Raw genomic sequence first — 26,274 nt, 5'->3', positions numbered from 1 at the left:
TTTCCAGTCAATTTCCACACCTACCTTTCCCATAATGCAGCTCACTGGTCTGGTTTTTATCCTCACTAATGAGCTCTGCCTACCGTGTGTTGGTCAAATCATACATATGTAAATATCGAAAGAGGCCTAAACCTTTATGGCAAAAATCAAGTCAACGCCTTGGATGTAAGAGGTGAGACTTATAGTAAGTCTCAAGTTTAGTGTTGAAATACACCATTTATCCAGAGCCTGGTAAGAGGATTCATGATTGGAGTACAGGTGAAATAAAATATTTGATGGTATATTTTACTAATCACACAATGTTTTACCTGGCCCAGAGCATGCTGATACATACATACATACATACATACATACATACATACATATATATATTTTTTTCCCATTTAAACCATTCTCTTTTATTTCTCTCTCATTCTCACCAGATGGTGCCTAGAAGTTAATGGTCCAGGTATACTCTACTTTAATGAATGCAAATGTATTATAATCTGGACATAGATAAAAAACTCAGCAGGGACCACTCATATCACTACAGTAGTCTTTGCTTTTTAATGCTTATAAGCACAGGACTCTCTACTCCCATCAGTTCTATTGTGTATCTGAAACAGCACTTGACCGTCAGTGGGTGGGCTGCAGTGGCAGGTCCCTGGGGCCGGTGCAGGGCAGGCAGAACAGCTCTAACCCCGACTGTGTGTGTGTGTTGGGGGGGCTCGGGGAGGGGGACTGCAGGGGTTGACAGCAGCGACAACCAAAGCCCTGTGCAAGCAGGGTGCCAAGCCCATACCTCCAGGGCCTCCGAGTCCACGGGCGTCAGCTGGGACACGCTGGCGTAGATCTCCACCGCTTTGTCCCCTGCCCTCTTGGCTTCCTCGTGCACCCGGGAGGCTTGCTTCTCTAGATCCTGCGAGATGTTCTTCGCCTGTTCGTACCTGAGCAGTTCGAGATGGGGTTTGGTGAAAAACTCGGTTGTTGTTGGCATCTCAGTATTAACTGGATTCATTTTAGTTGAAATCACTGTGACAGTATTTCCAAAAGCTCAAAGGAAATGCCACATTAAAATGCTACTGCCTAATACTGACGTAGCTGAAATTAGTATTTCATCTCATCTCTTCTATTCATAACCCAGGATTTACCTTATGCTTCTCACATTTTGGACACACTTTCAATATTTACCGCTCAAGTAAATTTTCTCTGTCATGATTCTTTTTCTCTTCTATTTCCATTTATGTACAATTTTAAGTAATCGTGACTAGTCTTGTTACCATTTTCTGCAGTCCAAGTAACTGGATCAAATAAAATCTTCATCGCTCTCCATCCCCTGCTCTAATTATGAAACCATCTGAAACGCATGATTAACAAAAGAACTCTTGCTTCAAGAACACATGCCCTGAACGCGCCAGCCATGAATTTCTCACCGAACCGGTGTTACTTTACAAGAACAACCGAGTGCCTCTCGGCCACTTTTCAATTTCACTCACTTTCTATTAAGCTCCTCGATCTCCAGCGCTGTCTGATTTTCTCCCGCCAGCGTCCTCAAAAGCAGATTGTATGCCTCAGTGGATGTGTCACTGGCTGTGTTTGCCACTCGTACGATGTCATCAGCTTCCTGCTTATGGCTGAATAACACAGAAGGGAAAATGGCCTGTGAAACAGAACCATCTGATAGGGAAAGAAGCAGAACTTAGGTAACGGTAACCTTATTGTTACATGTCCGTATACTAATGCATATATATAACTACAGGTACCAGAAAATCTTATAAACTTGGAATTCTGTAATCACTTCAGGGGGCCTGAGTGTGTAAATAGCACTCTGTAATTTGAGAAACATAGTATTTTCCCAGGAAATTAATGGTATAAAATTTAAAGGAGCAAGTGCTTACATCTCTTCAAAAATTCACTTATAATTGTTTAGGGGTAATTCATATATATGAAACCATGTATGATAGCAACAATTCCCGTGACTACTCATAAACACAAATCCCAGACTGAGCCTGTTTAGTCACGACTCTGGTTCCGTTACTACAGAGTCTTGAAACAGCTTTGACTATTCGGGTTTCTCACAGGCAACCCAATCACTGGCCCGGAAAAGCAACTCAACCCCAAACGGCAAAAACATATCAACAGGCACTCCAGGCAAATTATGCATTTTAGCTGCATAACCACTGAGGTTTTTTAGCTGTAAAATTTCATATTACATTTCCACACTGCACTAAGTAGCCCCCCTTCGGGGATGACAGACTTTCCCTCCAGATCCATGTACGAACTGCCCTGAAATGAACTCATCTCCAAGAGCCTAACTCGCTTGGGAGCCTTCCATCCCATTCTCAGCTGTCTCCTTGTAATCGGAAAACCCAGCCGTGAAGCCACGAGTGTCCCGTGAACTGCACCGCACAGCTCACACAGTCACACATCACAGAAAGAGAGCTCAGGTTTAAGCAAGATGCCAATGTAACTGCTCCCGACACGGAGGCTGAGAGTCCCACATCAGGCTTCTTCACGCCCTCCCTGCACACCCATGAGGCCGCCAGGCTGCTCCGCAACGCAGTCAGCGCACACTCGCCGAGTGCTTACCGTGTGCCAGGCACTGTTTCGGGCATTTAGGACTTTGGCAATGAATAAAGCACAGAAATGCCTCATGAAGCTTACATTCTAGCAATTTCATTAGAAAAAAATTTAACTTGATGCCCTCTATAATTTAAAATGTTAAGAAATTACATGGCACTTAACTTTTTTTAAAAATCAAGAGTGAAATAGTCTGTTTTCTTTGGCTGATTTGCACATGTGCTATGGCTTAGTAAATCTTTTCTATTGAAAATCAAACATTTTTATTAAAAGTTGAAAAAATTTTTAAATAACTAAATTCTATTGAGCTTCTTAATTACCTATTAACTTTAAGGTTTTAAAATTAAACATCTAAAAATGTTATGTGTTTTTTTCAGATGTGCAAATATAATTTCCCTTCAAGTCATCAAACTCGAATGTTCAAGGTAAATATCCTAATTTCAAATTAAAGGGAAGAAAAAGCATAGCTGACGGCATCTCATAGTAGAGAGCAAGCTTTGCAGGAGTAGGTTATGGGAAAGGGTCTGCCTCGTGGGCCCAGGGTGGGAGGGCACCGCCCCAGCGCAGGAAAAGCCGTTAAACAGGGATCCGGAGATTACCGCTCGGCCAGCTTTCGAGCCTCTTCTGCCAAAAGGGTCATGTTGTTTGGGTCTCCCGTAGACTCTGGCTGAGTGATTGACTGAAGAGGGAATAAACAAAGCACTGGTTTTAAAGCACTGGATTATTTAACGTCAATCAAGCAAGTTCTCAAAACTAAATTTTTATAGTATCATTTAGCAAAAAGAACGCCTCTTCTTGATTTCAGAGATCTTCAACCTCAGCATCCCTGACTGCAGTTTATGACTTCTATCTTCAGTAAGGGGTAAAAGAAGCTAAAATTGCATAGTGCTATAGAAAGAAGAGAGCTAGAGAAAGGACCCTCTGGTTTTCATCCAGTTCCCAATAACAACTGCATGACTGCTATGAGCAATGTGGCTTTCTCGTTCCAAGCTTAGAAACAAACAAAAGGACACAAGGAGTCAATTTAGCTGAAGGAGCACCCCACCATGCCTCCTGCCAATTACCAAGGGTTGCCCCTGTCCCCGCCCTCACCCCCACCTTGGAGCCTCACGATCACTCACCACATTGGCAACGGCAACCTTGGCTTTCTCAAGTTCCCTAGACGCGATTTCAATCAACTGCTCTGTGCTTTCTACCCGGGCACGTGCTTGTTCAGCCAAGTTTCCAGTCTCTTCGATGGTATTCCGGATATTCTGTAAACGGCTAATTTGGCTGGATAAGGTGTTATTCACTCGCTGGAGGCGATCCAACAAGTTCTGGTCCACATCTGCAATGGCAAAGCAGAAGAAGGGGCACAGATTACCTGCAGGGCGAGCGGGGCACATCACCTCCCAGGGAATCCGAGCAAACACTCCACCCTTTCTGACAAGTCTCCCCTAAGCCTGTCAGTAGAGTGGGACGACCGGTCACACAGTGTCCAGTTACATTCATCATGCTGTCTGCTGTCTCACACTTGACCATGAGCTCGTCTTTCTTTTTTTAAAAAAGATTTTATTTATTTATCTTTAATGGGGAAGGAATGGAGATAGGGAGAGAAACATCAATGTATGGTTGCCTCTCGTGCATCCCCTGCTGAGAACTGGCCTGCAACCCAGGCATGTGCCCCGACTGGGAATTGAACCTCGATCCTTTGGTTCGCAGGCCTGCGCTCAATCCACTGAGCTACACCAGCCAGGGTAAGCTCGTCTTTCATGCTCATCACTGTAATAGCCCCAGTTTCACACAGTAACTGGCAAAGAGAAGACTCCTAAGAGGTGTCTGATGAAGAGAAGGTTTTCATAGCCTAGCACATGTCAGAGTTCATCATAGAAACACTGTTAAAAGCACCCCTGGGCCTGGGAGTCGGACTTTTTTTTAAACTAAGAAACAAGTAGATTCGGATGGTGAATTGTGGCAAGTTAAATTCATTTTTTGTTTTTTTGTTTTAAACTAAACAGACTCCTGCTGTCACTGCCTACTGCTGGCATATTTGTGTAAAAAACCGATTTCTGCTTTTGAATAGTTCTTCAAATTGTGCTTGATTAATTCAGCCCATTCAACTGAAGCCTCATACCCAGGTCCTGGTAAGTCAAAAGATAAATATAAGCCCCTGCAGATATAATTCTGTCATTTTTAAAATTCTCACATCATGAGAGGCGATTATATGGTGCCGTTGGGTCCTGTAGTGAGCGATGTGGAATTGGAAGGCTTTTGAAATGATTCTACCGGTTGGGTTATCTGTTCTCTCATCAGAGTCTTTGTTGCTCTAAAGAACTGTGCACAGAGATTGATTCTGTTACATTCTTGAAGCTCTATTCATATTCAGGAACCAATAGGTAAGTCCTATTCAAAACTGACCAGCTCATATTGCCAGCATGAGGCTCAGTGTTGGCATCTAAATGTTCCAAGGAATGTATAAAAGAGGAGAGGTCAAAGTTAAGATCAATAAAGACAAATTACAGGTTTGGAGGACAGCAACTTGTAAGCAGGGCCGACAAAATCCATGTGCAGAGTTGGTCTACTGCACACCTTTTACGTAACTCCACCCCAGTGGCCCTGCTTTAGAGTCTTACTTAAACAAGTCTTGCCTAAGCTAAGGATTTTAAAGAAAATACAAGAGATAAAAACAAGCTGAAGCCACGGGAAATCATTTAATTTAGGAGGCGCAAGCAGCCAGCGAAGTTATGGAAGCCCCTTCCCCCCAGGGTACCAATCTGCAGCCCTCAGGCTGCGTACGCTCAGGATGGCTAGGAATGTGGCCCGACACAAAATCACAAATTTACTTAAAACGTGGTGGGATTTTTTTTTTTTTGTGATTACGTGTCTCAATGTATTTAATGTGTTGCCCACGGCAGCTCCTGTTCTTCCCATGTGGCCCAGAGACGCCAAAAGGCCAGACACCCCTGCTAGATCTTCAAGAATGTAACAGAATCAGTCTCTGTGCACAGTTCTTCAGAGCAACAAAGACTCTGATGAGAGAACAGATAACCCAACCGGTAGAATCACTTCAAAAGCCTTCCAATTCCACATCGCTCACTATAGGACCCAACGGCACCATATAATCGCCTCTTAAAGCTGCAGAATGAACACAATGTGGAAACTACAAATGACTACCTAGGGACAGTCTGAAAACATAAATCGCTGCAGAGGTATTTTTATTTTTGGCTCGTTTGGATCCAAGCAGGAAGGTCAGCCAGGAACTCCAGGAATAAGGCCTAAGTGGGAGTGGATTTTAACCCCAGCCTTGCTATGATACTCCCAGAGCTCTCAGAGGCAGCTACTCATTTCGTCCCCCACTTTTCAGGTGGCTCAAGAGGAATATGATGGCCATGTCCTACCAGAGCCCGTGTCCAACAGAGACATTGGCTTGGCAGAAGAGGGAGGTGGGCACTGCGGCCTAAGGGAGCTAGACACAGCTGGGGCTGCACTGAGACAGGACCTTAGATGAGGGGCAGTGCTGGGTGGCCCCCCTTTCTTGCCCGCCCCCCCATCACTCGCATGTGTTGGTGCTGCTGCCGCCAGAGCTGTGTGCAAACCCCACCTCCCAGGCGGATTGATTGGCACTTCAGAACAATAACCCTACATTCAATCCTTTAACACATATGGCAGGACAGAGGGGAAGTTGTTGTTACAAAACAATGCATTAAGGGTAAAACATGTGTCACCCACTGTTGCTGGGGAATGGATATCCTAAAACCGCTTTTGTTTATAAAGAACAGGAAACATTTAATTCCTCTTAATGTATGCTTAATACTCCAAATGTTACAATCAAAACAAGACAAACACCTACAGTGGACATGAGCTATTGCCTTCTTCTTTTATACTTCAGTTTTTAAAGATTTACCTCATAGGACACATTCTGGATTCTCACATAAAATTAAGCTGGCCAAAAGGAGACATTCCCAATGACTTCTCTGTGTTAATAATTTTATAAATCAAAACTCTAGATATTAGAGATGTTTACAACAAGAAATCAGCAATGTGTTTCGTTTTTGTTGACCTGTATTTTAACAGGAAAACTTCTCCAATCCCAAGTGGACACAAATTCGTACACTCAGCAGGGGAGTCCACCACATGGTCCAACTGTGAGCTAATGTTAGTGCATTTACCCTGAGTGCCTGGGGACACTGTGTCTCAGCGATGGAATGCCCCAAATCAAAGTGACCTCAGCCGCACGGTGAGTGAGCACCTTGACAGAAGCAACAATGTCTCACTCATCTTTTGACCACTGATTTTTTAGCAGTGCCTGGCACACGACAGGCACTCCATAAATGTGGGAAAGGACCTCTCCAAATATAGGGAAAAGCTTAAGTCGGAGAATAAGAAATAAAAATCAAAGTCTAAAGGGACTTAAAAAGCAAGTACATTGTTTAACCTTTCTTTACTTTCGAAGTTTCAGAACTGTTTCTTTTAAAGTCAATGAAGTATTTTAAAATAAACTCTTTTCTAAATCTTAAGTCAACCCCTCTTCTGCCTGTCGTCAGTCTCACTGGGTAATGTACAGAGGCACAGAGATTGTACCAAATCACAAATGATATTACATGCGCATGCAGTATATAAAAATACATACTTCTGTATACACTAGCACATGTGTTTGCTCTATAGTAAACAGAAAATTTCACAAGCAGGCGCTACTTTCTAATCTTTACTTTTGCAAACACTAAGTGTCACACATTTAGTTAGCTGTTCTGTCAATACAGGAAGACCACAATTTTCTTATGAGAGTCCTTTCTAAAGAACAGAGCAGAGCCTAATGGGAATTCTTACTCACTAGACCAACAGAAAATCGATGTTCAAATTTTCTCCTTAAAATGATACACACCTTCAATGATTTTAAAAAACTACTTGGAACACTTTAAGACAATTTATGAAACAGTTGGAATTTTACCATCTAATTCTATTTTTATGGGAGAATTTTTTGTTTACTGTTTCTTAAAACATTAAGTGGATGACTTCTTGTATTTTCACATACTGTTTAAAAAATAGCTCATAGCCTGTAAGTGTAGTTGAAAAACCGAGAAAGAAGTTTCTAGAACCACACTAATCCACCCTGAGTTAGGAGCGACCTCTAATGCCTGGCTTGCCTCCAGGAAGCCGCCCACGGCCGGGTCCTGTGTACCTTTGGCTTCCTGGGCCTCGCGAAGGAGCGCCGTCACCTCCCTCTCTGCTTCCTTCAGTCGGTCCTCAAAGGCTTTGTCCGTCACCACCTCACCCCCAGCTCCGAGGTTCGCGACGAGATCCTCTAATTCCTGCAGTTTGACCCGGTGGTCTGCAACCTAAACATAAGGAAGGGAGAAAAGGAAAAGGTGGGCCACACGAGTGTCCCTGAGGAACTCAGTGGCACTTCCTGCAGGAAGGACACTCAGAGGCGCTCGACAAAATGCGGTGTGGACACTCCACGCATGCCCATGTGCACACAGACGGCACGGTAGTTGGTCTTGACTCCTCTGGCTTCGAAGAAAAAACTGTCGAGCCCATTCCATGGACTTCATTTTCATCTCTATTTTTTAATTTCATTTTTCAATGAGAGTTTACATTCAGTATTATTTTGTATGAGTTTCAGGTGCACGGCAGAGTGCTTAGACAGTCACGTACTTTACAAAGTGGTCCCCCCAATATTTCCGTACCCAGCAGGCACTGTGCATAGTTACTGCCGTACTGACTATATTCCCGATGCTCTGCTTCATTCCTTTGACTTTGAACACTACGTGCGATGACCCTCCAGTTCTGACCTCTCCCTTGCATTTCAGATTACTGTCCTGATACCTCCACCCGGCTCTCTGACAGGCATCTGCACACGCATCCCCGAGAACAGGGACTGTGTCTACCTCGTCCACCGTGATTTCTACAGAACTTGGGACACAGGGACAGGCCATTCAATGTCTGCACTATTAAACGAATGAATGTCCGCACTGTCGACAGCTCACCTTATCCTTTACCAGCCGGTAACACGCTGGACATTCCTGGCAGCCGGGCCAAGACCGGTTGTAGAAATAGTTCTCTTCGCACTGGTCACAGCGACTTCCCACAAAGCCCTCTCGGCATTCACAGCGGCCGTTGTCTTTGCACTGAAGTGACAGGGAGCCCTCAGGGTGACAGTCACAGGCTGCAGGAGGAAGGGAAAAGAGGACGTAATTCGGGAAAGGAGGAAGAGAACGTTTTCTTTTAACTCAGGCCACCAGTAAGCTCACTGAACGATCTGTGTAAGCAGACTTTAAAAAAAAAAAAGGGTGATTTACAAGAATTTTAGTGGTTAAATCTGCTTAGCTAAGAATACAAAAATTTTTGCAGCAAAAGTAAATTTTAAAATAAAATGTGCATCCTTTGGAGGGAGGGTTACATTTCACGTTACTAATAATCACAGACATCAGTCTATGAAACAAGTCAGTGCCTTTTGCGCACTTCAGGAATCCATCCTTCTGCTGTTTAACATTATTTCTCTTACTAAGGAACTAGAAAGCCCAAACGCTAATGCTTATTTTATATTAGTTTATAGTTTGCCTACTTACTTTGTTCTCTGAACTGAGTCAATGACTTATGCTATGTTCCACGGGAGAAGTGAAGGAATTCAGAGAGCAAAGCCCGGAGCTGTTCTGAGGCCTAATTCCAGGCACGTGTGTGTGCCAGGGAGCAGCAGCTGTTTACATGTAACCGCCCCAAAAGAGCCCCGAGGGTGGGAAGCAGCCAGCAACTGCAGCCAGCGAGTCGACAAACATGTCCTGAGCAGAGTCTCTCCCTGTTTCATTATCTGCACTAAGAATGCGATCAATAAAAAGTTTTACCAAGCGCAGTAGAAAAGCTAGGCAATCAAAGGCAGGCTTTTCTTTGGGAAAATAAAAAGCTGACAGAAGGAAGAACCAGAAACACTATAAAAGACGACGTAAATAAGGAGGCTGCAAAGAAATGGCGGCAGCTCTCAGCTCCCAGAGTTGTAGAAAAGGGTACTACTCAGCAAATCCAGCATCAGCGATGATTTCGGGACAGCCCGGCTGCCAGCCCTGTGGCCTGAGGCTGTCTGCGTCCCTTCGGGACCTATCTGTGGCTCCGTCTGCAGTCACGGGAGCCTGGGGCTCCGCGCCAGCACCGGCCCTTACGTTTGCAGCCTTCGGGTCCGAAGCCGAAGTGGTTGACCTCGCAGCGCTCGCAGTGCTGGCCGGTGATGCCGGGCTGGCACTCACACTGGCCAGTGTGGACGTCACACTGTCCGTTGGTGGAGCCCAGAGCATGGCAGTCACACCTGGAATGAACATGACAGGTAAGAAAAACGGATTTTAAGCAAACTTTTCTCCCCCCTTTCAGCACAGGACTGACATAACTGGTGATAGAAAACAATGTTATGGGCTGCTGGCCCCCCTGGGTTCAGGTGATCTCCAGGAGTTCTACTCAGAAGTTCCTCTTTTCCTAACTTTACACACAAACACTTTTTACAGTGTTTAAACAGCACTGTCTGTGTAACCCACCACCTGTGGCTCTCCAAGCTGGCACCGCAGAGGCACCGGCCAGGCACTGTGCAAACCAGAATTCCCCACGCGCCACTCTGGGAGGTCTGATTCTAAGCATCTCTGAAAGGACCTTATAATTTGCGTATTTTTTTTTTCGTTTTCAAAAGTATTTTATCTAATTTTAGAGAATGAGAGGGAGAAAGAGATGGAGAAAAACATCAGTGTGTGGTTGCCCTTTATACGCCCCCAAGTGGGGGACCTGGCCTGCAACACAGGCATGTGCCCTGACTGGGAATCGAACCAGCAACCCCTTGCTTCGCAGGCCAGTGCTCAATCCACTGAGCCACACCAGCCAGGGCTGTGCATTTTTTAAAAAATGTTGCTCAGATGATTCTAACATAGCTGGGGCCACTATATTTCACTCTTTCCTCCCATTAGCTTAATCCCAACTGCTAGGCATTGCCTCCGTGGGCGCCTAGCTTCTCTACAAGGCACTCCAGTGATTCCCGGACAAAGCCAAGCCAATGGTATAACTTGGAAAAATGCACCTCTTCCGATAAGGAAAGGACAGGCTGCTTCTACCAAGGGCGCCCGCTGTCTCACCTCTCACAGCCTTTCCCGCTGTGCAGGTGGTAGAACCCGGGCTCGCATGCACCGCAGTCCCGGCCGGTGACGTGAGGCAGACACTCGCACTGCCCAGTTATGGGGTTGCAGGTGCCCTGCTGCCGTGTGGTCCCATAGGGGTTGCAGCTGCAGGCTAAGGCGGGAGACAAGACAGAGAAGGAGGCGAATCACCTGGGAGAAATACTGAAATGCAAACCACTCAAACAGGCTCTTTGGACTTGTGTTGTCCGATGCAGCAGCCATCGGTCGCCTGTCGCTACTGAGCACTTGAAGTGCGGCTGCCCTGAGCGGCGCTGAGGAGGGAAACACATGCTGGACCCTGAAGACTTGGTGGGGGGCAGGGCGGGGAGACATGCACCTCAATAACGTATTCCTGGCTGCTTGTTGAAATGACGATGTCAGACATAGGAGGTTAAATACGATAGATCATTAAAATTAATTTCACCTGGTTCTCTTCATTTCCATGTCTCTACTAGAAAAATTCAAGTGACCTAAGTCCTGCGCACCTGTTTCACTGGGCAGGGCTGTTACAGACCAAAGGACTGTAAGTATTTAAAGAGACCACACGGCACGTTCTCAGAGAGAGAGCGCGGCTGTGACAGACCCTGGCGGGCGGCAGGTCACCTTTGCACTTGTCCGCTGGGTTGGGAGCCCGCGGGTTCCCGAAGAAGCCGTCCTTGCAGCGGTCGCAGTAGAAGCCGGCGGTGTTGTAGATGCACTTCAGGCACTCCCCCGTCAGGCGGTTGCAGTTCCCGACCGCGTTGGGGTCGATGTTGTCGTTGCACTGGCACAGGCGGCAGAGCCGCACGGGGCCGTGTCTCCCCAGCGGGTCTCCGAAGTAGCCGTCGTCACAGAGCTCGCACCTTTTACCTGGGAATGGGACAACCTGGTGTTGGGAAAGGGAGGCCTTGGGGACTTCTGGTGCTGCTGGTTACCAGGAAGTCTGCTCACGGATGACCATGGTGACAGGCAAGCAGCCTAGTGTGACCATCAGCTGGGAGGCCACGTGGCCCAGCGCACAGGACACCAGCCTAGGAGAGTCCTGGCGCGGTGCCAAACCCCAGCGTGACCCGGGGCACGGCTCTGTTTCCTTATTGGAAAGTGGCGCCTGGTTGGCCCACTTCACGCCAACGGTTGTGAGGGTCACCTGAAGCCACACGCTGGAAGTTCTGTGTGAGTGAGCCGGGCTCCGGCCCAACGGACGGCACGTTCACACATGTTCATTTGTGTTGATGTCAAGAAAGATGAAAAGTGAGTCTTGCTATGATGGCCGTCCCATACAGCAGGGTACAGAGGATGAGTCTTTTAAAAACTGGAAGGCTTATGTTAATCCTGCTGGAGCAGCGTCAACTAGCAGGCTCTGAGCATTCTACCAGGGGACCTGGAGACGGTCGTTTGCCGCCCGCTCTGTCACAGCTATGGGGACAGAGGTTAAGGAACTTGCCCACAACCCGACAGCTGACAGACAGTGAGGGGGACAGAGCCAGAGTCCAGGGCCCTCTGCACGGTACTACGCTCAGTACTCAGTGAAGCAGAGTTGGGTGCGGACCCGGCGGTGGCAGTGGAAGGAGCGAAAAGTGGTCAGACTTGAAGTGGGACCAGTCGCAGTTGCTGGCTGGTCACTTCTGGGAAATGAAAGAAGAAGGCGATGCCTAGGGTTTGGGCTTGAACAGCTAGGTGGGTGGTAGTGTTTTTACTGAGATGAACGAGACTGGGGATGGAACAGGGCTGACAGAGGAAAAAGAGCAAATCAAAGATTTAAGCTTGAATTTGCTGAAACCTGAGATTCCTTTACCACCTGAATCAAGATCACGGCAGAAAAGAATCGGCGCATTCAGATTAGCAAGACTTGAGGAGCGTTTAGTAGAGATACTATCCACAGATCGCAGGGGAGGGCAGGAGGGTGGAGCATTTGCGACAGTAGCCACAGGGCTGGTGGGGGGAGGGCACCAGGACCGGTACCCAACAGTGTCTAACTGGACTGGAAAGGACTGTTTGGAGAAGGCCGTCTGCCAGGAGCTGAGAGCCTGGGTTAAGGTCACCAAACCACGAGGACCCTGCAGAGAGGGAGCCTGGAATGAACTCTCTGCCCTCGCCAGGGAGGCTGCCGGCTGATTCAGTGTGTGCAGGTCTCGTCGGAGTGGGCACAGATGACGAGTGGACAGGAGGGGTGCGCAGAAGGCTTCCAGCCCACCACCCACGTGGAGCTGGCGAGTGGGCGGCCGGCGCTCAGGAGGGGGAAGTCGGGGCTGAGGGGCAGATTTGGCAGCTTGCAGCACAGAGAGGCTTCGAGGCCTGAAGATGGGGTCTGCTCGGCTATGGGGAAGCATCATCAAGTCGACGTGAAAGCCTTAGGTTGAGAATCAGATGTGACAGGAGACGCAAAAGGAGAGGTAGGAGGAAACCCAGGGGAGGGAAGTGTCGAAAAAGGTGAGAGAAGAAAAGGTCTGGAGCAAGTCAAGCAGTCCGTAGTGGCCAGTGTTGCAGAGGCTGGGTCAGATGAGGGCTGGAACTGACCACTGCAGTCGGCCACCGGCAACCAGAAAATGTGGCTGGGGCGGCACGGGGGTGGCAGTGGGGAAGTAAGATGCTGCGAGGGGAGAGGAAGCAGGGGCCTGCTCGTCTCTGCTGTAAACAGTCACCAGACCCTCACCCAAGATCCCTGTCCAGATCAGCATGAGGACAGCATTTTAGTTCTGCTTTTTTGTCAGATAATTTAGCTATTCTAGATAGTACCCCCATTTAAAATGTCCCGAAACCTGTTCTGAATAATACTTAATTTTAAAAATCTGGTTAAAAAACCTAAAACACAGCTACATGGGAGGGTATGAAAGGCTCTCACTCCAAACTATCTCCTGGCAGCTAGAGCTTGTGCACCCTCTTGCCTTCGCGTCTAGGACGTGGGCTAAGGCCCTGGCTGTACAGCTTGTACAGCCCTGCACGGGTTATAACGCCTTTGGGCCTTCGTTCTCCTTGCCCTCTCACCCCCTTTCGCATGCTGTGTGCACCCCTCTGTGTGAACTAACCACACTGTACTCGATCATCCCTGCTTCCCTCCACACTCTCTGAGCCCCTGAAAAGTCGGGACCATCCCTTAGTCGTTTTTATATTCCCAACACCATGCGCTCAAAAAGTGGTTGAAAAAAGATTGTTATTAACTTACCTCAAAGTTTTTAACATTAAATGTAAAAAACCATGTTTTAGATCTCAGTGACTATCAAGTTATTTACATTCTTGAAGTTTTCTAAATGGAGAAATCTCACCTTGTCTCTGCAATCTCTATTCCTTTAGTCAATAAGTATTCGTATTCATGAAACAAACGCGTATGCCGAACACTATTCTGAGCGTTAGGGAATCAAAAGTGTGTAAAACAGTTACAGGTTTCTGCTTTCAGAGAACTTAAGTGGGGGTGGAAGAGTAGGAGGGGAAGACAGACAATAAACAAACACATATAAAAATATCAAATGGTTAAAGACTGCTATGCAAGACATAAAGCATGACAAGGGAACAATAAGAGTGTATTTTACAGCATGCTGTTTTTATGGATATCTACGCCCTAATTCACATCCTCAAGAACTGCTATAGACCATTCTCTTCAAGCCAGGTGGTAACTAATAAACCAAATATATTTCACAGGCTTTGTGTAAGAAACATCTGATTCGTGACCAACAGGTTTATAACATTTCCCAAGGCCTCCTACATTATACGCCATCTCTCCATGAAGCATCCCTCCAAAAGAGTCTCAATCTACCATTGGTATTATTTTGTATAGATGTGAGAATGGCCCCACTGTGCTTAACTGTTTCATCCTGCAATCGCCATCTGTCTAGTGAAATAACAAAGTGAGTAAGGGGACCTACCACAAACGTCGCATGAAGCCCTTCCGAGAATAGCTGCTGTAAGTGGGACACTCACTAGCTGCTGTGGCAGCCACTTGAAGGGCCCTAAGAACCTGGGTAGGAGCGTAGGGAGGGTCCATGAGAAAGCCTTCTTGGGAAAGTGATGTTTCAACCCAACCCCACAGAAGAAGCAGGAGTTGGCCAAGGAAAGGGAGGTGTGGATGGAGAGAGTGGGGAAGGCACTCTGAAAGAGAACGGTACAGGGCAGGCCACAGAGGCTGGCCGTCGGTCAGTGGCTCGGTGGCGGGAGGACAAGAAGCCCAGGACGGGTGGAGCTGTGCATGTGAGCCGGGGGTGGGGTGGGGGTGGGAGGGGTGGGGACGGGGCCAGAGCAGTCTCTGTGCAAGACTGTCGGGCTTGTTTAAAATGAAAAAAGGGCCAAAAAGAGTCGGAAATATGAAATTCTAGACTAATGTCCTCTCCTTATTTTCGCAACTGCCTTAAGCAAATGACCCAGTCTCTGTGTTGCAATGCCCCATGCTCGGGAGGGGTCGGTGGAAGGACAATGGCGTGTTTGGATGCTGCCCAATGAACAAAGAATGTTTGGGTGGAACACAAGAGATAGAGATTACTAGCTTGGTGTTTTGTGTTTTTTTCACTTATTTTTACACTCTGTAGCAACATCGCTGGAACAAAAGGTTTGTGATGTAGTCAAGGGCTGTATCAGAAGCCCAGCCAGAATCTCCCCGGGAGTGAAAGCTGAAGTCGATGGAAAAAGTCAGACTGCACCAGTGAACCTCTGTCTCCTGGGTCGGCCAGCCCCGGGCGGCCGGGGGGCAGCTCCTTGAGTAGCTGGGAAAGATCTAATTCTGTGTTCTTATCAAAAAGAAAGAAACTCAGAGAATGGAAACACTGGCCTAACACACACACACACACACACACACACACACACACACACACACACAGACACAATAATGCATTTTCCCAACTGCACGTGATGGGCTCTGATACTCTGGAAAAACTATTCTGAGAAAGAATGTAAACACATTTTTTCATTACCACCTTACATCGAGACGCCCAGGATAACAGCCCCACAAAAGTACAAGCCAAGTCTGAGCTCTCACCCCGTGAGGGAGAGTGCACTGTGGTGGCCTGGGGACTGTCGTGCCTGGGTTCAAACGCTGGCTACTCCCACGACTGGCCCGCACGTGGGCTTGGCCACGTAACTGCCCACCTCTGTGCCTCAGTTTTCTTAGCTGGAAAGTGGGGGCAGCAGAACCCACCTCCCAGGGTCGTGAGGACTCATGAAGCAGGGAAGTACCTGGTCATAAATATGTTAGCTATTAAAAGAACCTGATATGCATTTGGTAAATCTATAATAAACCTGTGTTCTGTAATACTTGGCCTACAAGGAAAATTGCAATGATTAAGCCAAACAAACAAACAAACAAAAATTTGGATGCCCCCAAAGCCGTTCTCCCAAGATGTCTTTGGAGGACAGAACCCTGCGAGCCGATGGGAGGGGCAGACTCACCAGTGGTGCCAGTGGGGCAGTTGGTGCACACCACCTCCTGAGTCTTAGGGACGACGGCACAGCTGGAGCCCCCAGGACACGGACAGGGCTGGCAGTCGGAGGAGGTGCCCGCCGTCGAGTCTCCGTAGTAGCCATCACTGCACTTCTCACAGTGGGGGCCCGCTGTATTGTCTCTGCAGTGACAAACACCTACGTGGAGAGCGGGCGTGAGATGACAGGCCGATAGGACAATGAGCATTGCCTCCCCACCTGCTACAGAGCACTCAGGCCTAGCGGCCCCCAAGGAGAAGCCCCCACTTATCACTTACCCATCTCGGGGTCACAGGTCTCACTGTGTCCGTTGCAGGTACAAAGCACACACGGACTGTACGGCCCGAGACTCGGAGTTTCTCTTCGGTAACCCGGGAGGCACGACTCACAAAACTGCCCTCCGTACCCCACGGGGCAGGTGCAGGTCTCCACCCAGGTTGCGGGGACCCCAGGTCCAGGGCGAGCACTTGCCAGGGTGACATCATCCAAATATCCAGCACCTGTGTGTCGTGTGGGAAAGAGAATCCCTGAAACTGCTTCTGTTTTCCAAAGGCTCGCGAAAAGTCAGTACCATTAAAGAGCAACCAGACCCCAAATTTCAGAGATAATCAACCACTAGTACATTCATTTATTGGAGAAGATAAGCGGAAAATAGCCTTCAGAGCAATCATGTGGTGGCTGGCGATATGTATGAATGACAGTATAGCAAACTTAGGTTTTCACACACACACACACATTCCCCCAGGATTGGTGGATTTTACAGTTTTCCCAATCACCAATATTAGCAATGAAAAGCATCAATTGGACCATAATCTGGGGCGAGATGAGATGTAAGAGCAAGAACACAGAGGACAAGAAGAGTTTCAGTCTGTAGTCACAAAGCAGTGTTTTTGTTCTTTTGTGACAAAAGCAGACACTCATCACAGAGTTCAAGGATAAGAAAGCAGGCAAAGCACCTGTCAACAAGTACCACTCAATTATATTTTTTTGCCCTGCACTGAACAGCAACAATAAGCAAACGAGCTCTAATACTCAGGGCTACTTCAGAGAGTATGCAGTTCTTCCAAAGCAATTATAATCATCATGTATCACAGTGCTTTCCTGTTGTGGACCACCCTGCCTGGTTTCAGGAATTGTAACTACCTCCCATGGCTAAGGATGAGTGAGCGACCTCAGGAATGCAAGTCACAAGAGACAAAAGCTTGTCTTTGGTAGCAAACGCTGCCTCAACTTACTCGCCCTGCCCCCAAAGCATGGTCAGTGTTGATGATGGGTAAGACTCCTCACAGCAAGAATAAACCTAAGCCACTTGGGAGTCCTTCATGGAAGGACTGGGGAGGGGAAGGCTGCAACAAAGAGGGAGCAATGGACCCTTGCCTCCTGGCTATGTGACACAGCCCGAGTCTCCGCGTCCTCAGGGAGAAGCACTTCCTGGCTCTAATCCACTTAAGCCTGAAAACCTGATGGAAAGAGATGCAGCTCCTTGCCTTGCTAGAGGGGATCCCAGGGAAAAATCTGGGATCACAAAGAATTCCTAAAAAACTTGTGAAACCTGCTCTGCTAAGAATGCTTTCATTCATATGATAAGGGTCCAAGCAGGAACCCTAAAGTTTCTGTAAACTCCCTTCCTGACTGACTGACTCAGACTAAGCCCTCAGATTTCTTTGAAATGTTATCTACTGTTTGTTCCTTGCCGCCCGTATTCCTGTGTATTACAACCCAATAAAAATCCCTGGAGGAAGGGGCTCGAGGCCCTTCCCTTTTCAGGGATTGGCCACCTCTCCTCCCCAAGCAGATCATGTCTTGGTAGTGTTTACTTTCATCCATGGTGGTCGGGGGGACTTGCACGAAAAGTCACCCCCACACTTTCCAATCTCCAGAAAAAATAAAACATAGAAGCAGCCTTATGCTGCCTTAGACCAATGGTTCTTCCAACCCCACAGCAGGAGCGCACCATGTAGGTGGCAGGCCTGGATCACTCCTATTCCGTGACATTTCCCGTTCACTTCCACCCCACTCCTGTCTCTGGCGGCCTATCGTTCAAGTGTACTTCCCTATGTTATCACGTATCATTTGCTGCTTATATATTCTTAGAACCTGATAACCTGAGGTTGAAGGACATCTCTCCTACTACTGCCTTGAACTTAGTTAACTTTTAATATGTTTGTGGGTTTTCCCAACAATTAGATCATGAGAGACATTTCCATGGGCTAATATTCTTCCAATGCTACACATTCTTAAGTCTCTCCATCCTAAAAGTATTCCTCCTTCTATCTTGTCCCTAAATAATCCATCTCTTTCCCTTCCCTTGTAGCCAAACTTCTTGAAAGAACAGTCCTTACTTCTCGGCCTTCAAATCACTTATCAAAGCACTGTAGTTTCAACACTTCCTAAACAAACAACCCCCATCCCCACCCCAGCCAGCGGCTCCTTAGTCACCCAATCCAAAACCCAGTGGGGTTATCTCCTTAAACTTGTTAATTGTTTCTCCTCCTTAAAATTCTTTTTCTCTCTGGTGGCTCAGGGCATGGTCCTTAAATAACTGTTTCCAGAATTGCATGTTCTCTTCTCTCTTCCAAGTTTCCAAGTTTAAAAACTACTGCCCATATATTGACAATCTTTTAATTCTAGATCTCCAGTCCTAAGCTTCAGATCCGTATTTCTAACTACTGTGCCTATAAGACGTTTTCATCTGGGTAGTCAACGCAGGCATCTGAGAAACCGGCACGTCCAAGGCCTTGCGGGCATGATGCTAAGTGAAGTAAGTCAGACAGAGCAAGCAGAACCCCTAAGATCTCACGTATACATGGAATCTTTAAAAATAAAGCAAAAAAACACTTAACTCATAGCTATGGAGAACAGAGATTGGTGGTTTACAAACTTCCAGGTATAAAATAAATCAATCGTGGGGATGTGCAGCACAATGTGGCAACTACGGTTAATACCGCCTATTTGGAAGTTGCTGAGAGTAACTGTTCTCATCACAAGGGGAAGGAAAGTTCTTATCACAAGGGGAAAAATTATGCAGCTACGTACGGTGATGGAGGTTACCTATACTTATTGTGGCCATTATTTCACAATATATACAAATATCAAGTCATTATGTTGTACACCCGAAACTCATATAGTGGTGTCTGTCCATCACACCTCAATTAAAAAAGAAACCAACACCTCCCAGCTGCCGATGCCGCTCCCAAGGCCGCTCTGACCCCACCGCCCCAGGTCTGCCTCTCCCCAGAAAGGGCTTCATTATAATAAAAAATTGACAGGAAGAAAATGTAAAAGCATACTTAAAACAGCTTTGTTTATCTAAAATTATAGTAAATGTTCATTCAGTAACTTACCCTTTTTCATAATTTAGCTGGTGGTTAAGAGGCCTGATGATTACAGAGCAATAAATAAAAATAAATAAAGGTGAAGACCTGTGAGTCAGTAAAATTATATTCAGAAATTTTCTGAATTTAATTTCTGAAATAGAACAATCTATTTACATATAATCAACCACAATAGGCTTATCCATGATAAAACAATAGTATTTCCTAATCTGAACAAGTTTTCTCCAGGTTCTTAGGAGTTGTTAAAAAAGTACATTTTTTATACATAATTCATGTACAATGCGGTGGTTTATACCACTTCTTTAGCATCGGTGTTATAGAATTAGGACTTTAGAGATACCCTTTTGCTTAATACAACTCCTTCTACCCAATCATCTTGTTAATCAGCTCTCCTCACTCATATCGTAACTTACTCCTTTCACTATATGTCCCACGGATCTTGATAGAGGTCAAGTTGTTAAGGAGCTTCTGAAATTCAAAGGCAGTAAGAGTAGGCCTCCAAGGGTAATCTGTTGCTTCATGGAGCCTGGAAAGAAAGGGGAGGCCACATTCACTTCTGTAAGGACAAATCTGGGGTCCAAGAAAGCACTTCTTACTCATTTAGGCCACCAACAACACAACACTCCGACAGTTTGAGTGAGTCAGACACCAGTCTTGTTGGTTTGACAGTGCAGTCGGCAAGGGTGTAGGAGAACAGGGGGAAGGCTCCCTTTTACAAAGACCCCCTCAGAACCCTGAAGTTTTTTTTCAGCATCCACTTTGAGGCCTGATAAGCTCGGGTAAAGAAACCACTTCTGTAATTCTGGCCAAGTCAGACTGTACAGTGACGAGGTCTTACCGGAAGACGTATTTCACAGTGGTCTCGCTTGGGTAGGAGTTGCCCTGCGCAATCAAGGGCACGGACACTCTCAGGCCAGCCCCCTCGAGCACCAAGTCTTCTGCAGAGAGGCGCGTGTCTCGTCTGTCCACCCGGAAGGAGAAGGAGAGGTTCTGCCCGTAACTGAACACCTGCTTGCCCAAGAACTTGGCTGGAACGCAGACACATGGGGCAGGAACGTGAGGATGAGACTCCGGAGGAGCACGCCCCCCCCCCTTCCCCTGCAAGACTATTCACCAGCCTCACTTACCAGGGGCGATGAAGTACCTAGGAAAGTAGCTGTCTGAGATGACGGCGATGTCTTGCCTCTCGGAGGACCAGTCCAGTGACGCTTCGGAGCCGTCCCTCTGCTCTGCACGCCACCCATCCTCGTCTGCAAGCAGAGGAAGGGAACGCAAGCACCGTTACGTGGGAAAGACCCTGGACTCACCTCCTCTGAGTGCCACGGAAGTACAGAGAGTGCAGAGAAGGGCATCAGTGAAAGCTTCTGAATACGCGAATCCCACAACAGCACCTGTACACGCTGTACCTTTCCATTTACCTTTGGCTTTACTTTAGGTAACATTTGACTATGGTAAATTAAAAAAAACCACACGTATGTCTTCATAAAGTGCAGCACAGGAAATACAGTCAATAACACTGTAATAACCATGGGTGGTGACAGAGAGGCACCAGATTCATTAAGGTCCAATCACTGTGCTACACACCCAAAACAAATAGGATATTGTCTGCCAACTGTAATTGAAACATTAAAAACTTAAAAAACAATGACTAACCACAAAAAAAAAATTACACAGGATGATTAAAAACAAACCAAAAAAGCCAAATAAGAAAAATGACGTTCATTAGAGAAGTGTTGCCACCCTCAAAAAATCCTCAGAGAGTTACCGATTTTTTTTTTTAATGGCCTAAGTCTAGTCACACACTCCTAGGGGGTGGAAGGTCCACGTTACCAATCTGAAAGGTAGAGCTTATAGAGTAGACGCTGTAGCCGACGGCGTTTGTGCAGACAGAAGAATGCCCGAAGCAAAAGCAGGGTGTGCACCCCCTGGGATTTGATGATTCCAGGTTAAAAAATCCAGGTTTGCATCTGAAAAAGATTAAGGTCCCACCAGGTGTTATTTTTTTGGTACCCTGAAACAGGGTAACAGTGAAGACACAATCCAGGGCGAGAAAGAACGAGCTACCTCTCACAGTTGAAGCCTTCCACGTTGTCTTTGCACACACACCTTCCTGTTTCGATGTTACACTCGTCCGTGCTGCCGGAAGGGTCGCACGCGCACGGCCTGATGCATGGAAAACGGACGGGGCGACGTGAGAGGGAGGGACAGGAGGGAAGACACGGCACGCTTACAGTCAACCTCTGGCTTTACATGTTAATACTTTTCTTTTTAAAGGAAAAACATAATCCAGCCAAACGAGTATTAGTGTCATTTTTGGATTTAGACCCGGTTTCAATCAAGGATGCCCATCACATTTACATATTCAAACTCTGCTTCATGTCTGTACAAAGAACCCTGGATCATGATTATAGCCAGGAGTCTTGAATCTGGCCGACAATTATTTTGGGAGAAAATGTTTACATTGCTGCAGATAAGCCACAGGACCTTTTATTATGAAGGGGGCTACCTTTAGATTCTGCCCCCTCGTTTCGGTTCTGAAAAAGTCTCACCTGCATCCTGCCTCAGTGAGAGAATGGAATCCAGGCTGGCAGCGGTCACACTTGTCGCCCATCACTCCTGGCTTACAGCTGCATCGGCCGTAGCTGTCACACTGCGTGCTGAGGGAACCTGCAATTTAAAAGGCATCTCAGCCACTGGATGGGGAAGCAACATTAATATGTCAAAGAAAGACAATCGGTAACTAAAGACAATGCCGGAAAACCAACATGTGATCTCCAGATGGTAACTGAGAACAAAGATCACATTTTTAATCAGAATTCTCTCAAAATCAGACCTCCTTACGCCACCCCACTTCACCTTTCCAGACGCACACCCTACTGGTCAAGGCTGAAAACACTAACAGGTCACCCCACACCCAGTGGTAAACTAGACATGTAGAGCCTGTTCCTTCCCCGTGAGAAAGCACAGCTCCTTGAGGGTCATGCCCAGAATTGAAGTCTGTGCCAGCACGAACACCAAATACAAAGGTCAAACTCCTGAAGGAACAGAATGGCCTAAGAGCACGTGACAGCTATGAATATACAATAACATGAAAAAAGTTCAGCACACTAAGGATTTCAGACTAAACAAAGTCATTAACAAGGAAGAACTCACGGAGCAGCTAACATTTTACAGTCGAGTTCAAATAGTTCTCTAAGGTCTGGCTGCTAATTCTTTCCAAACCATTACTCAGGCCAACCCCAGTTTTATACACACCAGAAAACCATCTGAAAGTCCGACAATGGGATTCAAGAGAGTGGAGGTGGGGGTGCAGGCAGATCCTGAATCATTTACATATCATGGTAATGTCCACACTTCCATACTGAGCCTGTGCAATTGCCTAGGAGGCCGCTCTATTATCCAGAGATAATGAAGGGGATGCTCCCCCACCCCCTGCCACCTTTCACCCCGTCAGGCCGAAGCAGACCCTGCCCGTCACTTACCCACTGGACTGCAGTAGCACGGGGCGCAGGCCTCCGTGCTCCCAAGGCGGAAGAAATTCTCCCGGCACCGCTCACAGTTGGGGCCGTCGGTGTTATCCTGGCAGTTGGTGCAGTGGCCACCGTGGCCGGTGGAACGGTAGAGTTCAGGGTCAAAGTAGCATTCCTGCGCTCGGCCATTGCAGTTACAGGCTGTCGGGCAAACATGAGTTAACTGACACTCGTGTCCCTATGCAAATAGTGTTTTTACAAGACACAAAACAAAACAAAACAAAACACCCCAAATCGTAATTTCCCACATCTCTGTGACGGGTGGTGTTGGAAGAAGAAGAACACCAGAGCCCTGACCGGTGTAGCTGGGTTGGTCAGGCCTCATCCCGCAAAGCAAAAGGTTGCCGGTTCAATGCCTGGTCAGGGAGCACATGGGTAAGGCTGTGGGTTCAGTTCCCTGTTGGGGCATTTATGAGAAGCAACCGACTGGTATTTGTCTTCCTCTCTTTCTCCCTCCCTTCCCCCCGTCTCTCTATGTTGGCTACCAGATGCGCTGTTCATTAAAAAGAGAAAGAAAAGAAAAACAATATGTCAATATGAGCCTTAGAGAGCCAGGTTATCAGCATGCTAGGAAATGCTCATCCTTACCGAAGACAGCACTACCATACAAGGCATCTCCCAGCCACTGTTTGTACTCAAGTAAAAGCCAAGTCGAATCACAGTTTTTCTGAATCTTTATCCTTCATCCTTATCCCAACTCCAAGAACAAGGTGCCAGTGTGTAGGCAGGCTTCAATCCACCTTAACATTTCAGGCCACAGATGATTCAAATACGGTAAGATACTAACTTTCAAATGAGAGATTATGTGCACGTCCAGACTGGGCTAACCTGAGACACGTGCATTAAAATCAAGTGCCTGTGCAGATGTGAGCAGAATTAACGGGGACCCAGCAGGTCTGTCCATCCACTGGGGAGCCAGCCACAGTGCCAACTGCGTCATCTGTGATGTAACCAACGGTGCCCCTACAGGGCACAACCATATTTGAAGACCAAGTATCTGTAGTCACAGAAACACTTTATCCTATTTATAGTCAGATGATATTCTCAGAATGACTGACTCTGTCCAAAGTACAGGTGGTATCTTGAGCACTAAAAGTAAAGCTTTACTTGATTTCTGAGAGATCAGGAAGTTGTTGTTTTAAAATATCTGAATACACGTATTTTCTTTTTCTTTTCTTCCATCATTCACAATCAGTTCTTTTATGGTATTACCCTTAAAATTTTGTGTAAACTTGAATCATTGGCAATAAACTTAGAGCTGTTAAGTAACTTCTATACCTTCCTTTCCCTTCTTTGGTTGCTACTTCTTTCCCCTCAATTCTCCCCAAATTATCCCACCATCACCCAACCACCCACCCACTGAAAGAGTCTGGTGCTTGGAGACCATGAGCCAGAACATTCCTGGTCCCCATTGTTCCAACCCATAGCTACAGCACAAGCTGCGGCTCCCTCAGCGGCAGCTGGTAGGAGAGAAGGCAGCTGTCATTTTCTCTTCTGCAGCTTGAGAACCTGGAAAATACTGGAGTCCCGTCACAACCTCCAGAAACTTCATTCTCTGAGGGGTCACAGTGCCGAAGGGACAGAGAGGAAAGCAAACTGACTCCGCTCCTCATCAGTCTGTCAGCTAGCATAGTCAGCTCATTTGCTAGTGGTAAGTGGGGACAGAGTGCCTTTGGTGTTTCCATAATGTTCCTGGACAGCCTCTAAATATGACCGCATCGTTAAAGAGAATGCTTTGCAAACACATGTGTACATTTATTTAGATGGCACATCTTAGGAGTATTTCCTTCTTTCTTTTGCCAGCCTCTGCTATGTAGCTTCCAATACTGGATGTTAAGGGTCAGTGAAAGAATTAAAGCGGCTCGAGCAACTGCTTAGGAATGCTGGAGGAGGCTATAAAATCCATCTGCAAGTCTGGGATTAGTTAAAGGAAAGAAAAGATGAATAAGAAAATCTGCTCAGGGCAGCTAATGGAAATAATCGTAAGTCAAGATATCAATTCTTTCTCAAGGTTTCTGCCAGCAATTCCTGCAAGTTCAGAGTGTCTTCTTTCTAATTCCCTTTATTACCAAGAGAATATGATAAGGAATATTTATCATATTACAGACATAAAAAATTACAGCTGTTTTAAAATTTCTTAAGAGCAGTTCAGAGTGTCTTCTTTCTAATTCCCTTTATTCCCAAGAGAATATGATAAGGAATATTTATCATATTACAGACATAAAAAAATTAACAGCTGTTTTAAAATTTCTTAAGACCTTGGCAAGTCAAAATCACATGTTTTCGTAGTTTCTTTCTCCTGAGATTCCTTCCTCTATCTGTTTGGAATAAACAAAGACACTGAAGGAATAAACAGTGTGTTATCTTTTCCAGCTCACCCTGTCCTCGGAACACGAGTTTCTACTTTTCTTCCCAAAGCCACCCATCTCTGCATGAGAGGAGTAAAAAAATTCTCCCCATTGTGCCCTTTAGTGAGATTCAGGAAAAATAATTTTGACAAATAAGCTTCTGAAGGGTAGTCTCGGTCTAGAACTCACTGCGGTGGACACATGTGAATCAACAACCTTGGCTCTAGAGTCAATGAGCATTATAAAAAGATGAATATTTTAAAAGGCAACAAGGAAAAAAACTAGAAAAACCGTTACGTGAGAGCAGGCTACAGTGGCCCAGTATCTGGACCTGAGCAAAGCGCCAGGCCTTGCAGATTAGCGCCCATCCTGCTGTGTGTTCAGGAAGGAAGTATGCGACCAGCACAGTTCATGTTTATGGCCAACCGCCCTCCTCTATGACGTGCCTCTGGCATGCGGCTGACTGCCCTATGTCCTCAAATCACGGGGAGAGCACTGCCTTTCAGAGTTTTCCTTTCAAGGGGACAGAGGAGGAAGTCACCCGTGCCCTCTTCCACCTCTGGAAGTTCTTAGGGTAACCGGGCGGGCCCACGCCGCGGGCACTCACGCAGGCACTCGCTGGCGCTCTCGGCGGTCGCCCGCCTCCACGGCCGGTCGTTGAAGAAAGGGAGGCACTTCTCGCAGTCCACTCCGTACGTGTTATGCTTGCAACTGCACACCAGCTTGTCAAACTCATTCTTCACACACTCGCTGGCGTGGCCGTTACATTTGCACCTGCAGAGGGAAGACACGCTCAGAAATAGGAAACTGCTCCAAAGTCCTAGAAATGGATGCAGGAGAAGGACGCACACAGGGAACTCACAACAACCTCAGCGAGTGCTCGAGATTCGCAACTGGAAACCGAGGGACTGAGCAAGATCAAGTAAGGGCTGCCTGCGCTTTCGGGTGTGAGGAAAAATTAAACAGGGAACAACAAAGGCAGGTCTACTTCACA

General features: G+C 46.7%; 1 protein-coding gene across 1 annotated transcript in view; it reads right to left on the bottom strand.

The window, feature by feature from the left end:
• The window catches only part of LAMC1 (laminin subunit gamma 1), a 109,756-nt gene that overhangs the window by 10,480 nt on the left and 73,002 nt on the right, over positions 1-26,274 (bottom strand). The window contains exons 4-22 of the mRNA XM_037145668.2: positions 25,888-26,054; positions 22,885-23,073; positions 21,952-22,069; positions 21,467-21,565; positions 21,233-21,369; positions 20,530-20,652; positions 20,241-20,430; positions 19,816-19,928; positions 16,346-16,567; positions 16,038-16,226; positions 11,289-11,534; positions 10,644-10,797; positions 9,693-9,835; positions 8,526-8,704; positions 7,718-7,874; positions 3,681-3,886; positions 3,159-3,238; positions 1,476-1,613; positions 782-926 (exon numbers count right to left, since the gene is read on the bottom strand). Of these exons, the coding sequence (XP_037001563.2) occupies positions 782-926; positions 1,476-1,613; positions 3,159-3,238; positions 3,681-3,886; positions 7,718-7,874; positions 8,526-8,704; positions 9,693-9,835; positions 10,644-10,797; positions 11,289-11,534; positions 16,038-16,226; positions 16,346-16,567; positions 19,816-19,928; positions 20,241-20,430; positions 20,530-20,652; positions 21,233-21,369; positions 21,467-21,565; positions 21,952-22,069; positions 22,885-23,073; positions 25,888-26,054 (2,995 nt within the window). The remainder of the gene's footprint in view (positions 1-781; positions 927-1,475; positions 1,614-3,158; positions 3,239-3,680; positions 3,887-7,717; positions 7,875-8,525; positions 8,705-9,692; positions 9,836-10,643; positions 10,798-11,288; positions 11,535-16,037; positions 16,227-16,345; positions 16,568-19,815; positions 19,929-20,240; positions 20,431-20,529; positions 20,653-21,232; positions 21,370-21,466; positions 21,566-21,951; positions 22,070-22,884; positions 23,074-25,887; positions 26,055-26,274) is intronic.

Source organism: Artibeus jamaicensis, unplaced genomic scaffold, assembly GCF_021234435.1.
Source record: "Artibeus jamaicensis isolate MK-2021 breed Jamaican fruit bat unplaced genomic scaffold, CSHL_Jam_final contig_327, whole genome shotgun sequence".
Classification (NCBI taxonomy): Eukaryota; Metazoa; Chordata; class Mammalia; order Chiroptera; family Phyllostomidae; genus Artibeus; species Artibeus jamaicensis.
This window is presented reverse-complemented; position numbering and strand designations above follow the sequence as displayed.